At 31.8% G+C, this 16,518-nt stretch overlaps 1 protein-coding gene across 1 annotated transcript; it reads left to right on the forward strand.

Annotated features, from left to right (window-relative positions):
- The first annotated feature begins 3,653 nt into the window (after positions 1-3,653).
- Positions 3,654-16,071, forward strand: LOC130807370 (branched-chain amino acid aminotransferase 2, chloroplastic-like). Its single transcript, XM_057672557.1, has 10 exons — positions 3,654-4,035; positions 4,257-4,342; positions 6,415-6,589; positions 9,245-9,421; positions 9,533-9,664; positions 9,766-9,864; positions 11,764-11,880; positions 13,189-13,284; positions 13,866-13,978; positions 15,702-16,071. Exons 1-10 carry the CDS (start codon positions 3,898-3,900, stop codon positions 15,817-15,819), a joined length of 1,251 nt encoding a protein of 416 aa, XP_057528540.1. The 5' UTR covers positions 3,654-3,897; the 3' UTR covers positions 15,820-16,071.
- Positions 16,072-16,518: the final 447 nt, after the last annotated feature.

Genomic DNA, 16,518 nt, shown 5'->3' on the forward strand with positions numbered 1-16,518 from the left:
TACTTTCAAATATAACTTTAACTTTGATACATTAAATATCTGATATTTCACACAATAGAATGTGTCTTTGTATTCTAGTACATCCTTGATGATTGCAAGGTCAATCTAGTTGATATTAAATTTAAAAGGCTTACATTTATTTAACGGAAAAATTTTAAGTGCTAAACTACTAGAGTGAAACAGAAAGTCCAAGTACAATAATCTACACTTGAGAGAAAATTAAGCATGAACTCAAACGAAATTCTTGCATTTTCATTATTGATTGGTTATGTTCCATAAGTTCCATACTTCCATAAATAGAATGACTACAAAAAAAATAAAACTCCATCACTAAGGAAGGAAGCAAACTTACTATCGAATACGACATACATACTGTGAAGAATTATTAATACAGTTTGACAAATTAAAACTTTAAGAATCAGTGAGAAAAATTATCTACCACATGATATATAATACGGTTAAATTATAATGAACATATAATTTATTTTATGCTTCCTTTTAAAACTGAAGCAACAATTAAATGGTATATGCTGCTATTACAAGTATTTGGGCGAAAACTGCAATATACAGTGTTTAGAAAAACCGCAGCATATATATTATATTTTTTCTTCTAGTGAGAACAAACTGTGGTAAACTTCTTTACAAGTCCACCAATATAAATCATTCGATAATGTTACCAAACACAAAAACTTGGCCAATACGATCTCATTATGAGACTGTCAATTTGGGCCGATTCAATTCGCACGTGTAACAGCCTTACATGCTTTCCCAAGTCCCTCATTTTACTAACTTCCATAATCCAAACTTCCTCTTCTTTCCTTCTCCATTTTATTCCCTTTTTGATTCTTACAATTTTTGTTTCTTCCTTTTATGATTACTGATTGTTCCTCTTGATTCTTGTCATTTTTCCAAAGGTCATGATTCTTCCTCTTCAAAACCCTTAAAATAATTCAACCTTCAATTTTTAGTAGCTTTTTATGATTATTGATTTTGATTTTTTTTTTCAAGAATAAAAATGAGAAATTAATATATTCAAAGCATAATTAAAATAATTTAGGATTGAAGATTACTTACAAAGAGAATTGGATTGGAGGAAGAAGACAAGAACACAAAATTCTAAAAAATTGCGATGTAGTCGTGGGATTGAAGATTAAGTTTTCACCATTGTTAAACACATTTATAATATATTTGTAAATAGTTCAAATTGAATATATGAATACTTAAATTATGACATATAAATTGACAATTGATGTTTTACGATATAACTCAATTTTGAATGTATAAACTTCAATTATCGTTTAAAAATAAGTATTCAAAGTCTATAAAGATATTATATAGGTTTCAGATAGTTAATTTATCGTTTTAAAAATAAGTTTTCACATTGTATAAATTTATTGAATAGCATTTAGTTCAAATTTATTATGTTAATAGTAAAATTGTGACATATAAATTGACAATTGATGTTTTATAATCTAATTTAATTTTGAACTTATAATCTTCAATTATCGATTTAAACATAAGTATTCATATCGAAAAGAGTTATTGCAACGCAATAAGTTCAAATTGAATATGTTAGATTTAAAATTGTAATATATAAATTGACATTAAATCCTCGTCTACATCTCTTCGTAATGTTTGTAAAGTCATTTTTCATTCAAATTCATTCATTAAACCTCCATTAAAGAGATTTTTAGAGTTTACAGATAAAATGTTGATTTTCTTGATAATTTATTGAAGATTTATAAAGATTTGTGAAAAATTGAATGTGCAAATTTTTTTGATTTTCTTTTCTAAGTGTCGAGCTTGAAGTTTTGGCGGATTTAAAATCATTTCTGTGAATAGAACTTTTAAATATAGTAGTTATTATATTTTTCCTTTTTCTTTTTTTATACTGGAAATTGAATTGAAATGAGGAGGAAATGAGACGGACTCGTCCAATAACTACTCGTTACCAAATTTCTTAAGAGTCAATAACAAAAGAAGAAAGAAGGATCCCAAACTACCATTATTTTGTAATCGTATAAAATTACTGTCACTGTCCTCTTGAGTTTGAATTGTTTTTCATCTTTATTATTTAATTAAGTTAGCTACATTTTTTTTATTGTCCAATTATTTTTGTTACATTTTTTATGAAATTGTACCAATTATATTCACATCTACACATTTATTTTTCCTTTTTAATATCATCTATACGATTTAAGTCATTGTCTTATTGTCTTAACAAGTAAATTACTTATTCTGTTTTCATATGTTCCTCTCAAATATAATTTATGAATTATAGTGTTAAACGTTGACTATGTTTTCTCATCAATCTATATGACAAAACATATTCATGTGAGATCTTAATAGATTCGTCTCAATATATACTTTCTAAATATCAACTGTTTAGAATTTTTAAAACTCATAGTTAAAATTATTTAACTTTAATGTTTGCATTGAGATCCACAAAAAAAAAATATGAAGAATAAATGAAAACAGAGGGAGTATAAGTGAAATTTCGTGGGAAGAAGAATTGAGTTGAAGAATAAGACAAAAAATAATTGAATGATAAAAATGAGTGGTTTAGATAAAAAAAAATAAATTTAGCTGTGATTAGAAGAAAAAAAGGGGGATTATTGCCAAAAAAAAAAGTGTAAAATTTATGAAATAACTAAAAAAAAAGTGATGTATATTAAGAGATATGATGGGAAACTCATCAATAACAAAAACCAAAGAAATACAAAGTAATTAGTTTTGTTAGCAAATTGTGTGTTTGCTAAGCTAAGGAACAATGCAACTATCGACTTTTACCTGCTAATATATTTATTGGCTTATGATATCATCCACATATACACTACACTTAAATATAAATAAAAACTGCAAGTGGGTAGGAGTACCAGATATATATACCATTCACAATTTTAGAATAAGTAAATCCCTCAATTTCGGACTTATGTGGTAGTTTCGTAGATTAGAAGTATTTATGTTTTTCTTTTTTCCAAATAAGATTCATTTTTATCAAATGCAACTAATTCCTTCCTATTCATCTTAAGTGTTCTATTTATTTTATGCACTTTATAGATTAATAATAAAATACAATTAGTGTAAAATAGAAAAATGAAAAGAGAATATAAGTTTATGAATGCGATTTAAAATAAGAAAGTAAGATTATTATCAAAAGGATAATGCAAAATTAATTTGACAAATTAAAATTAAAAATAGTGTAAAATAAGAGAAATTTGAGCAACTACTAAAGTCTAATATTTTGCGTTTTCTCCTCTTCCACTAAATTGTTAGCTACCACTATTGTTTATTTTTCATATACATATATATATATATATATATATATATATATATATATATATATATATATATATATAATAATTTCTATCTTTCAATATTATCTCAATTTTTTTGTCTTCTTTTTAAATAAATATATAAAAGTGTTTTAAATAGAAAATGAGAAAAATATAAAACTTAACGTACATTATTACGTGATTAAGTTCATACAAGACTTATCCATGTTAGAATAGGAATACTCAATATTAGAATTAATTTTGGTGAAATTAATTCCCAAAAAACATAACAAAGAGTTAGATCGTATTTACTGACCGCAGCCGATCCTTTAAAATAGTCAAATCTTATTTGATCGGATGGAAATGCGTTGCATTAATAAGTGCGACTGCGAGTCTGCGACCTTTTCTTAGGACAATTTTTATCCGGTTATATGTGACGCTCAATTTATAAAGTAGTTTCGTCGGAAGTTTTTTTAAAGGTCAAAAATTCAGAATTTTAGTAGTTTAGGTGGGCGAAGCGATAATTTATTCACGAAACTTTTAGGTCAAAAAGAAGGCGGCGCCACCAAACAGCCATTGCGATTGCCATTGCCGAGGAGCGACTAACGGCCGAGAAACTAAAATGGAGAGCAGCCTCGCTACCACCATTACTCGAATTTCTTTTCTGTCTCCTCTTCCTTCTATTGATGTTTCTACACTTCCTCATGTTTCCCCGCTCTCTTTCTCCATCAGAAAACCTATGTCTTCTTTATCGCTCATGGTATCTCTCTCTCTAGAATCATTAATTTCATTTACGTTCTTGTTGTGTTAATGTTTGGCTTTATTTTTATCTGGTTTTGGTTCGAGTTATTTTGATGAAATAGTATTGTGTTTATTTTTGGATTCGTGTTTGTTAAGAGTTTCTCAAGTTAAAAATTTGTGTTTTGTTATTATAAATTTTTTATCTGTTACAATGTTGAATGATTTCGAACATGCCTACAGCATCGGAAGCTAATACTAATGGCTTATGACAATATCCGACCTACTCCATTGGTGAAATGTAATGCTACATTGTCAGACACTTTCAGGTATACTTTTGCCTCTTCACAATATCATAGTGAAATTGATATTGAAATTAGTGTTGGAGGATGAGTTTGATAATCATTTGGAGTGATTTATGAGTTGAAGCGAGACTGTTATTCTACAGCATACTTGTGGATTAGAAGCACCTCATTAATCCAATCTCTTTTGTTCGTAGTTTGCAAAGTTATTAATTGCATTGTAGAGGTTATTTAGATTTTTTTTATTGGCTTAGAGAAGGAAGTAAGAGGAGGGAATAATAGAGAATGGAAGCATTACATAAACAAAAAGTAAATCCTTACCGTTTATAGTATCCTTTTTAATCTAAGGAACATAACATACATGAAAGGAAGAGTAAGAAAGAAATCGAAGGGAAACGAAACTAATGGTTTGGATCATCAAGAGTGTTTGAAAGAATCGTTTGCCATTGTTATTATCAAAGGAAAGGAAAGGAATGAAAGGAGAAAAAAATATGAATAGCTGTTAATTTCTATATTCGTTAGACCCCTTAAGAAAAGCAAACATTTGATCAGTTTGCTTATGTTTGCCAAAACCAAACATAAGAAAATCACATAATGTGTCACCCATCTTTTCTTTTTTCTCCCGCCATATTCCTTTTAGCAAGCCAGAGTATCCTTTTAGGCTGAGGTTAGCTACATCTCTAATTTGGAAGTTTTTTGTCACCAATTGTGGGGTGCAAGTTATTATACACTCATAATTTACTTTATATTAATTTTCTCTGCATATCCATTCAATTTAGGCTTAGACGAGAACAAAGGATTTGAAATTGTCAATTACTTTTATCTACAACTAACAAAATTAGTTCCAATGATCCTCTCTCTCTCCCTTTATATATATATATATATATATATATATGTATACACACACACACATTCTCCTCACCTATTTGATCTTATATAATTGTTGTACTCTTGTAAATCCCAATTCTTTTTGTCATCCTTCATTCCTATGATACATGTCATTTTTTGATCTTTTTAGTCATCCTTCATCTAGTATACATGTCATACTTTTCTCTACAACCATTCAATGGGATCAATCAATTACATGAACGAATAAATCATTTTCAGTGGTTGTCCATATGATATTTTCCTCTCCATTCATTTCTATTTCCATCATCTTAACCTTAATCTTAATTCTCCATATCCCTTTTCACTCTGTCCTCCAAGTTATCTTCGGTGTTACTCGGCCTCTTTTTACTCCTTTGAGTTCTAACTTTATATTTCTTACCGATTCACTAATACTTCGTCTTGCGCGTGAGCGAGCCATCTTAAATGATTCTCTTTAATATTTTCCTCAACTCTTTGACCCTTTTCTTGTATCATTTTTCGAATTTTATTTATCAAGATATGCCCACTCATCCATTAGAGCATTTGCGTCTTCACCACTCATGTATTTATTATGATCCTTTATTAAAGTGCAACATTCTCATCTATGTAGTAGTAGCGACCATTCGACAAATCTTGTCTTTTTGGTTTACGGGCACCATTCGATTACATATAATCTCAGTAGTTATTCTCTCTATGCCACCTTACTTAATTCTATTGGTCATATCTTGGTTATTTATGCATCAAAGTCACACTCATCTACAGTGCTCTGTTCTAGCCATATTAGTGCCGGTCTCTATTAGACCAATAGAATATTTCTTTTAATCAAATCGTAAAGATGATTTATTCAAACATACAAATTTGTTTGTTGCAAGTGATAGTAATTTTCTTATTTTCCCACATCAAAAAATTTTAACCATGTGTGGTGTGTTAGGTTTATTTATTTTTGTATTGGATGGTTTCTATTTTCTTAATGATATCGAATATCGATTTTATCTTTTGCTTAATTGGCTAATTGATATTGAAGAGTCTAAGAGGCTAGAAAGAGCAGTAAATGAAGGTTTAGTTTACTTTGCATAAAATCAAATGAAGGTTTAACTCACAACCTAGATACAATTAAAGAGAAAGGTTGAAGATCACATATTCCACTTTTATTTACTTAATTAGTTAAGGAGTAGCCACTAACTTTAAAGATGTTTAACATACTTTTTTATAACTTTTTATAACTTGTGCAGTGAAACACCCAAATTAGCCAATATTGATTGGGACAACCTCGGCTTTGGATATGTGCCAACTGATTACATGTATGTTATGAAATGTGCACGAGGTGAAAGCTTCTCCAAAGGTGAATTAAGGAGATTTGGGAACATTGAAATGAGCCCCGCTGCTGGGATTTTAAATTATGGCCAGGTGTGTTATCTTAGTCTTTGAGTGAATTCATTGACATGTGCCTTTATCGGGTATTCATAGTCTTTAATTCTATTTTTTTTTTTCTAACTTGATTTTGCATCAAGAGTTTTACACAACAATGTTCAAAGGGATTACTATTAGTTGGATTCTTTTGAAAATAGGTCTATGAGTGTATATAAGAACGTTTTGGACTTTTGGTCCATGTTTTATTTCTGTATGAGCTAGTTATATTTCATCGAGGCTCTCAATACAATTATTTGTGGCTCTATAAATAGATTCTCAAAGAGTGAAACAAATAGAGCTTTGTGTGTTCTTTATGATTACTAATTAAACATAAGGATTAGAACTCATTAGGTAGTGCAAAGTATACACGTGAGAGGTCTAGAGATGTGGGGTTTTGTCTTCAGCGTTGTTTTATCTTGTGTAATGAGCCAATTTATACACTTAATAAGTATGCAAGGATTTATTGATTGTCACCTTGAAGTGTTGTGCCACATTGCCCAAATGTGATGTCAAATGAACAAGGCATTTACACTTCGGCTCTTAGATTTAATTTATTGTTAAGTCTTTAAGGGTCAATTTTTTGACAAACAAATCAACCACTAAGAGGATTTGAATTTACCAATTCTATAGTTAACTTGCAAAGTTGATAAAAAGAGATTGCTATAAGAAAATGAATAACACTCTTTAGTATAAAGAAAATGTAAGAATAAGTAGAAATAATGTAAAATTGAAGGAAGCCAGATACTGAAAAAAACAAATGGCACATGAGGTGAGGTTAAAAGTAAGCAAGGTTTAGCTTTAATTCTTGGAGGGAAGAGGAGAAAAATTTTGATAGGATGGACAAAAGGAGACGTGTGGTTATAAACAATTTTTAGTAGTTGAGTCTAGACACTTGATGAACAGGTCGAAGAGAACATTAAAATTTCTGAGACGAATATACAAAGTTGAGGTAGAAGACTCTTAGAAAATGAAGCAAAACAAAATCCATATTTTTTTATGAGGCATTGAAATGTTTAGGGAGTATGAGATTAAATACACTCAACAATCTCTTTAACAAGGTTAAAGGATAGCATTTTAGTTTTTATTTGCAAAAACAAAAGGGATGCACCAAATTGTTCAGCTATAGGAAAATTTAGCATATGAGCCACACTAGCAAGTTATGGGAAAGATTGATACTATACCTCCTAAGAAAATGCACAATAATTTTTGAAAACCAATTGGTTTTATGCTAAGACAATTTACATATTGAAATCTATCATCTGTTGCACCAATAAGTAAAGAACTAAAGGCTAAAGTAAAAGGATTTGAACATGATTTGTTTGATTTGGGGAACACACATGGAAACCTATGAAAGAAAATGCTTTGGTAGATATTAGAAAAAAAGATGCCACGCAAGTATATTAGTGTTACCCTAGACATGCATAAGTAAAAATCAATGTTAGGACTTGTGAAGGAGTTAATGAAGATTTATGAATCATGATTAGTCTACATTAAGAAATTGCTTTTGAGTCATTTCCTATGCAATGGTCCCTGATGAGATTACAAGACACATACATGGAAAAGTTCCATGAAGCATGTTGTTTGCTAGTGCTATTGCTATAGTGGACGAAGTCATATATAAGGTCAATAGTAAGGCAATAAGCTAGAGATGTGATCATGTGAAGGCAAGCATTTAAACTAATTCGAAGTAAGACAAAGTATATAATAGGTCAATTTAAACTAAATCACATAGTTACTAGAAACTGATTACATCCTTTTGAACTCCGTTTTGGAACTTGTATTTTTGAAACTCTAGATTACCGCTTCCAAAATTACAATCCCCAAAAAACCATATAAAATACCAAAGCCTTCTTTTCATCTTTTTTTTTTAGTAATTTTCTTTTCTCACATACTTTTACTCCTTTAATTTTTGGAAAAATTTACCTAGAACAATCCAACCTATTTATGATTTTTCTATAATAATCCCACCTATTGATTAACCATGAATAATCCCAACCTTGTGGGGTATTTTCCTAGAGTAAACTCAGTAACCGGATGACTTGCTAATATAGCAAGTTTTATTTTTAAAAAAAGAGATAAATTTAAATAATATATCAAAAAAAATGTTAAAAAGTGTTCAAAAAAATTTATGATTTTTTTATTATTTAGAATTTTTTAAATAAATTTCCAAAAATTTTCTCTAATTTTTAAATTAATTTTCAGTTTACTTTTTTGGTGAATTACTTACTATAACAGGTTATCGAGTTATCCAAGTTTACTCCAGCCTTTAGTATGTTTGGACAATTTTTGATGGATTTAACAGTGCCTTGATCCTCCAGTGTCTTCATATTCTACTTTCAATTTATTTTTTGTACAATAAGCTATTTCCATGTTTTTGAACATTTTAGTACTTTTTGAGGAAGCTATTGAAAGTCACTAGCACTTTCCAAAATCAGTTTTGTTTATCAGCTTTCAAATGTTGCAACATTTTTTTTTCTTTTCTATAAGGTTGGTGAGGGTGATATCGTGAATGTTTCAGTATTTCCTTATCACCACTTTTTTATTGTTCACATTCCTGTAAAATTAAATACGGATTGTGATCAGATGTAATTTGTTGTGCTATTATGACAGAATTTCTGATACGTAGTACTCCTTCGTGCGATTTGTCTACAGGGACTATTTGAAGGCTTAAAAGCCTATAGGACAGAAGATGGTAACATCGTACTTTTTCGTCCTGATGAGAATGCAATGCGAATGAGAGCTGGTGCAGAGAGGATGTGCATGGCTGCACCTACCGTTGACCAATTTCTGGAAGCCGTTAAAGAGACAGTTTTAGCAAATGAACGTTGGGTATGTGGGATTATTCTGTCTGCTGTGGAACATGTTACTTTATTGTTCAATCTTCAGTTGAAGCAAATTTCTAGTTCTATCTTCAGTAAGAACATTGCTGTGATGTTTCAGATCCCCCCTGCTGGTAAAGGGTCGTTATACATCAGGCCACTGCTCATGGGTAGTGGTTCAGTTCTAGGGATTGCACCAGCTCCAGAGTTTACCTTTCTAATTTATGTGTCACCTGTTGGTAATTACTTCAAGGTTTGTTGATCACATTTCACCATTTTTCCACTTGTACCTGAGTCCTGTATAAATTTTTAAACACAGCAATACTGTGTTCTCATGTTCTCTTCTTATATCAGGAAGGTCTTGCACCCATAAATTTGGTGATCGAGACTGATTTTCATCGTGCTAGTCCTGGTGGAACTGGAGGAGTCAAAACTATTGGCAATTATGCAGCAGTAATTTTGTTTTTCATTTTTTCCTCCTTTTACCTAGTAGATTAAAATCTTTATCATTGATTTCATTATTGGTGGACCGATACATAATGTCTTTTGAGTTATAAATCTACTGGGTTTCTGAATAATAAGTGAAGTGTATCATATGTGATTACTTGGAGTGAACCTTCAGCACTCAAGCAGTACTATACTCGTTTACTGATATACCTACTGTCAAATATATCTCGTGGTTTTAGTTAGACTTAGATGACTTATCAATGACATTGACATGTGTGGTGATGTGCCTTTCTGTTTTGGTTGTCTTCCATAGCATTTTGCTTCCTTTTCTTATGACACCATCATGAAAAAAGTTAGTGCATCCATCTCTTTGCTATTGGGTTTTGTGAAATTTCATTTGCTGAAGTCAGTTACCACTTGCCATCATTCCTAACAAAAGGAAATGTAACGGAGAACATTCCTTTGCAATATGAGGACATTGTTATTTGGTGTCAAGTGTTTAGAAGATATTGAGTGGTGCCATCACATTTTCTTATTGAAAGAGAAAAGTATGTTTTACCGCATGTGAAGTTGCAAATGATTTTTAGTATCAAGGATTATTGAGAAAGATTTTTTGTATTACAGTGGTAAGGTTGTGTCGTGAAAGTCGTTACTATACATAATGGTCGTTTTATAACTGGATTTTGACCCTAGCAAACAGCAAAACCCCGTTATGTAACATATGATTTGAATCATGGAGTAACAACCATTATAAGGTGTATATTAACCATTATTACCCCTTTTTTAAGTGTACCAGGTTCTAAAAGGTCTATTATAAGCTTCAATTTAAATATATATTCAAGATAACTTGAATTATTATGCTAAAATGTTTTCTTTTTCAAGTTAATTATTCACATTGCGATGTCTGCAAAATGAGTCCTAACACCGCTTGGTGCCGCATATGTCAATGCACCTGTTACACGATCCACTATTTTTTCCTATGGGTTATGTAGCTTGCTAAGTTCCTAGATGAGATCCACTTAATGGTAGCGGGGTGTATGGTTTTACCTTCTTAAATTTTGGTATACTCCTTTTACTTTAACAACCCGTTTGGTTAGTAGTACTAAACGGTGGTAATGGGAATGATTTATAGTGTAGAATTTTATCAAAAGTTTCATATCATTTCCATGGTAATGAAACTTTGATCACAAAAAAGTTTTTTTGCAATGCATTGGAATGAATTTTATGAAGAAAATGAGATGATTGAAGTTGAACAAACATGTCCATCAAGGTAGTCAAGAGATTTTTCAACCAAAATTACACTAGTTTTTCATTTCCATTACCACCGTTTATTACTACTTACCAAACAGGCCGTAACTGCCACATCCTTCCAAAAAAGAAGAAACTAAACTATTGTAAACTTGGCTCAATTTTCTTTGCCCTCATGTTACTTTGCTTCTTGAGGCAAAATAATTCTGATATTTCCTATTCAACACCGTGTTGTTGATGTGAATGCATACCTGTTTAGGGACTACAATTTGGTGCTGGTGTTACAATTTAATTTGGACGTTAATATCAGTCAAAATTTCTGTATAAGTTTTTCCAACCAGGCTGGTGGAAGTTTTGGAGAGGTTCATACTCTTTCTAAGTTTATTTGGTTTATCCAGATATTCAGGAAGTAAACAACGGATTATGTATGTATTTGAAAGTTTTTAGGACATGCTTTGAAGTTCAAACTATAGGCATGCCAGGCTACCTTTTCTTACCCCCCGCTTGCTAGTGGAAAGCTTATGGATTGAAATCAAATCTGATGAACAGAACTTGGTTATGACTAGTGTCTTCAGAAGTCTTAAGTCCAGCTAGATTTGTTTGTGCTGTCATATTCATTAGTATATTACTGACCATTCTTATCACTATTTTATGAAGGTCCTCAAAGCTCATACAGCTGCCAAAGCCAAAGGTTATTCTGATGTACTCTACCTGGACTGTGTACACAAGAAATATCTGGAGGAAGTGTCATCTTGTAATGTTTTTGTTGTAAAGGTATGCTGCACATCTGTCACTTTTTTGGACTCCAACCGAGTTAATCATGTGTATATCAGGAAGGGAACGAGATTTTTATGTCAATTTTAGGTAAATTGGTTGATATGATCAACCTGGTGAGTAAACAAGTTAGATAGGGATGTTACAGTATTTTATAATACCTTTGTTTAAAAACCTACATGATCTATGTATAAATGAGTGCCAAAAGAAGTAACATGGCTGAATAAATATTTTTAACTGCATATTGTGTTGGATTTTAATTTGCTTATCCTTCTAATTATGGATTTTCAAATGAAAAAAACCTCCAATTCAAATAAATAAAAAATGAAAGAAACCTCAAAACTTGTAAATTGATTGATTGATACATTTGTCCAAACACTTTTATTGTTTGGACATATATGCCTCATGCATTGATTCCTTGAATTTGGGATACAGCCTCGCTTTGGGCAACCCTGGATTTAAAATAACTTTCACCGATATTGTTAAAGATTTTCTGGCCTCCATTTACATATTAAAGGAGAGACAAAAGAGGAAATTGAAGATATAAATCCAAAAAAATAAAAAAAATCCGGTTTAATTTTTTTGTTTTTGAAACACAAATCAATTTCATTTTCTTGTATCTTTATCCCAAACCCAATCGTTCCCAAGTCACTGTAGCAGGTGTTTCACAATCTTGTGCCTTTCCAACATATCAAATTAAATTTCGTTTTGGGTAACAATGTCATACAAGACAGTCAGCTAGACACATGACCTAGTCTCGTGAAATATGTGAGCATCATTGGTCGTCTATAACCTCTTTCGTTTATCAATCCATTATGTAACACGCAAGCGGCATTCATGATACATACTGCTTGAAGGCCCTATATGCTCTTCACTGTACTCACAATGGTAAAAGTATATGTGTGTTTGGAATTTCTTTACTGTTTATACCTAGCTTTGATTGGAGGGGAAGGGGAGGGAAATGGAGGGATTGAATTTTTTATATTTGGATAGCAAAAGGGGAGTAGAGGGAAATGAAGGATAGAGATTTGGAAAACACCACCATGTTTCTCACCTCCTTTTCCCTCCTAAATAAATAAGGGGATGTATCTCATATACACTCCCCTTTTCCTTCCCTATCTTCCTCTTCCCATTCTTTCTTTTACCTCCTAATTTCTTATCCAAACATAGGGTTACTGAATAATACTACATTTTAAGATACCGAGAAAGACTGCTTTAATAGCCAGTCTGATTGGCTTGTCTTAATTATGAGATGCTTGTATATTGGTGAAGCAGCTGTTGAAAATTCTGTTTTATTTTCTTGTGCAGGGTAAAGTGATAACTACTCCTGCCATAAAGGGAACCATTCTTCCTGGGATTACAAGGAAAAGTATAATTGACATTGCTCGCAGCCTAGGTTTTGAGGTACTTGTTTATTTTCATAATTATTTTCCTGAATACTGTTAGGGACGAGAATGCTTAAGCCAATTAATGATCTAATGAGTAATGTAGCAAATTGAGGTCTTAATGAGCAGGTATTATCTTTTAAGTTAAATATTGAATATACTCTACAACCGTATTTGAAGAACAGCGTTCCTTAATGCACAATGATTTCATATCAAAATTTTGACACAATATTAATGGCTAATGATTCATGTCAGTGTCTAATATGCTATGTACATCTTGCCTATGACTAAGTACAGCGCCATCTATAGATGGCTGTTGATTTCATGGTGCAAAAGATTTTCAATAGTTTATTTGATCTAGTTTAGTATGTTCATGTTCCTAGCAAAAATCTAGCAGCAATCTTTATATGATGGCTTAAAATGTAGTGCATCAAAAATTAGTGAATAATGCTTGATCCCCTTTTCTATCTTTAATTAGTTTGTGACTGATTTGACAAACCTGTGGTATATTTTCATTATCTTATAGGATTTTTGCTGTGTTCTTTCTCTAATTATGCCATATTTTAATGTATCGGGCTAAATCATGGGTATGTTATGCAGGTTGTGGAGCAGCTTGTGTCAGTGGATCAACTTCTCAGTGCTGATGAAGTGTTTTGTACAGGCACTGCAGTGGTGGTATCACCTGTAGGCAGCATTACATATATGGATGAAAGGTAATGTTCTCACTGTATTTCTATTTTTGAGTGATGTCATATCTAGGTATAAAAATTGTAGGGGCACCACATTGCAAACCCTATGTTTGGTTAACCATTAGTAACTTACCCACTTAACCTTAATATTCGGGTCAAAAATGTTCCAACACTGATCGTATGCACAAAGTTTCGCAGTTATTGTTCAGTTCAGGTCCTGGTTTATTTTAGTTTGCTAAGTTGTACAAAATGTGCTCATGACAACAATAGTTTTCACGTTATCTAATGCACTATTTTAACATTAAATATCTTCAAATGTGCATAATGAAAAAACTATAAAAAGTAGATATAATAAAAATTTGCATTAAGACAAATAAAACAAGGTTTTACTTGACTATGTTTTTTGTTACACATTCCCAAATAATTCTAAAATAAAAAGGATTGATGATTAGTGTTAACTATTTAAGTCATTAAAAAACAGAGGAAGTAACTCAGTAGGGGTGTAAGTTGCTTGGTGAAAAACCAAATTGAATTACTGATATGGTGTCAAAAGAAAAGAAAAAAAGCTTTAAACTGTACTGATTTATAATCTGTCTTCTACTCGTTTTCTTATAAAGGGCAAGTGTTTAGTAGGTTTAATAAACCATACAATACAAGCATCATGTTCACCTGAGACCATATAGGTGAGTCAAAGTCGCTCATGTTTATACAATTTCGCAAAGTAGCAGCAAGCTGAGATCAGCCCACAAAAAATTAGAGTAGATTCAGGTGGATTTTTAAGGAATTAACTACCCAGGCTGTAGAAGTTTAAGTTGTTGACTCGTGAGTCGTGACTGCTGTCTTGACAACCAATTGAACTTCAGAGTTTGGGGTACTCTAAAGGCTTGAGCTCATGAACCCTTGCACAAAACAACTCTTCGAAAAGCATTATCCCTTTTGGCCTCATGCAGGGTTCTATGTGACCTGTGTACAAACGCAAAACAGCAACATGTACAATAGTGGAAAATTTTGAAATAATCAAGCCAACCTGAAACGGAAGTCTTTGATTGGGGTACCTGCTGTTTTTATTGGGAATTTTTGGTTCAGAACCTTCAGTGCCAGTTTTAGTTTTACCGGGGTTTTACATAGCCCTGATTGAGAGATGTTAAGTGCCAACACGATGAATTAGACTCTATGAATTACCAAAAGCAAATATTTGAAGATATTCATTAAGAACTTCTGCTATTGCTCCAGTTTTCAGGGTTTAGGGATTAGAAACAAATACTATAGTATCCACTAACAATTGTACCATTCTTTCCAAGTTTAATGCCAAGCGGTTTTTAAAGATGTATCCCAAGCCAGCGTATTACTCTTTAAAGTTTTTCATCACAAGCAATGCTTTTCCTCTGATCGAATGCATTCTATTCTGTCGGACTTTCTTGTGCTTTTCTTCGTAACCCTAATCATGTATCTAAGTCCTAAAAACACAGTAAATCTAAAGCAGCTACCCGTTGCCACCTTCATATTATTCTTGAGTAAATGATGCCGGATATTTCAAATCAACTCCCTGTAAAGAGGTATATTGAGTGCGTTATAGTTTGCACGGGCACAGCATTGCTCGTTGCTCAGCGTATTTTTAGTTACTCGTTTGTTTCATACTGACCAAAAATAATCAAGAACTAGAGCTTGCTCACTTAGTGAATAGGCTTCGTCATTAAGCTTTATTAACTTCAACATGTGCATTGAATTGTGATCATATCATCTGCAGGACCTCTTTTGGAGATGGGAAGGTTGGGCCCGTGGCACAGCAACTTTACACTGCACTTACTAGACTACAAATGGGCAATGCAAAAGATAACATAGGTTGGATTGTCAAACTTAAGTGAAGAATGTTATCTGATATTTGTTCTTTTGTGTAATATACTCTGCGGAAAATATCAACTGTTATTCATCTACTATGTTATAAAGATTGTCTAGTTGTCTACCAATTCATAACACTATGGGCTTATGGCCGATTTCCAACCTTGAGGTACCTATTTTATTGCAAAACAAACTTCTCATGAACTCTATTAAGTAAATAACATAATTATTCCATCTCATATGGATGGCAATGGCCCCAATGAGTCTAGCGTTGCTAAGGATCGTGTCTACTTTGATTTATGCTACAATGTTCCTAATGTCTAGATGAAGTATACACTTACTATAATATAGCCTTAAGTTTTTTAGTACCTCATTTTGGTGAAACAAAAGACAAAAAAACGAAAGTATTACCACTAAGAGAATATTGTATTAAAAATAAATGAAGATATAGAATAATAGGAGTACTTTGTCAACTAAAAAAATCGAAGCAAGAACTAGTTTTGAAATACTTGATAACTAATAAGTACAATACAGTAAGGAAATGTACAAACTATAAATAGAAACCCCGTCAAGCTTCAATGTAGTCTGTAGACGGTTTTATGATGAACTGAAGAAGCATATACAAAATCCAAATGGAATAAACTGCTGGTCTTGCTTATCTCTCAATTCCTTTTTTCATCTCTTCTTACATGGAGCTAAGGGTAAGCATTTTTATCAACAATACA

Source organism: Amaranthus tricolor, chromosome 3 (genome assembly GCF_026212465.1).
Source record: "Amaranthus tricolor cultivar Red isolate AtriRed21 chromosome 3, ASM2621246v1, whole genome shotgun sequence".
Lineage (NCBI taxonomy): Eukaryota > Viridiplantae > Streptophyta > Magnoliopsida > Caryophyllales > Amaranthaceae > Amaranthus > Amaranthus tricolor.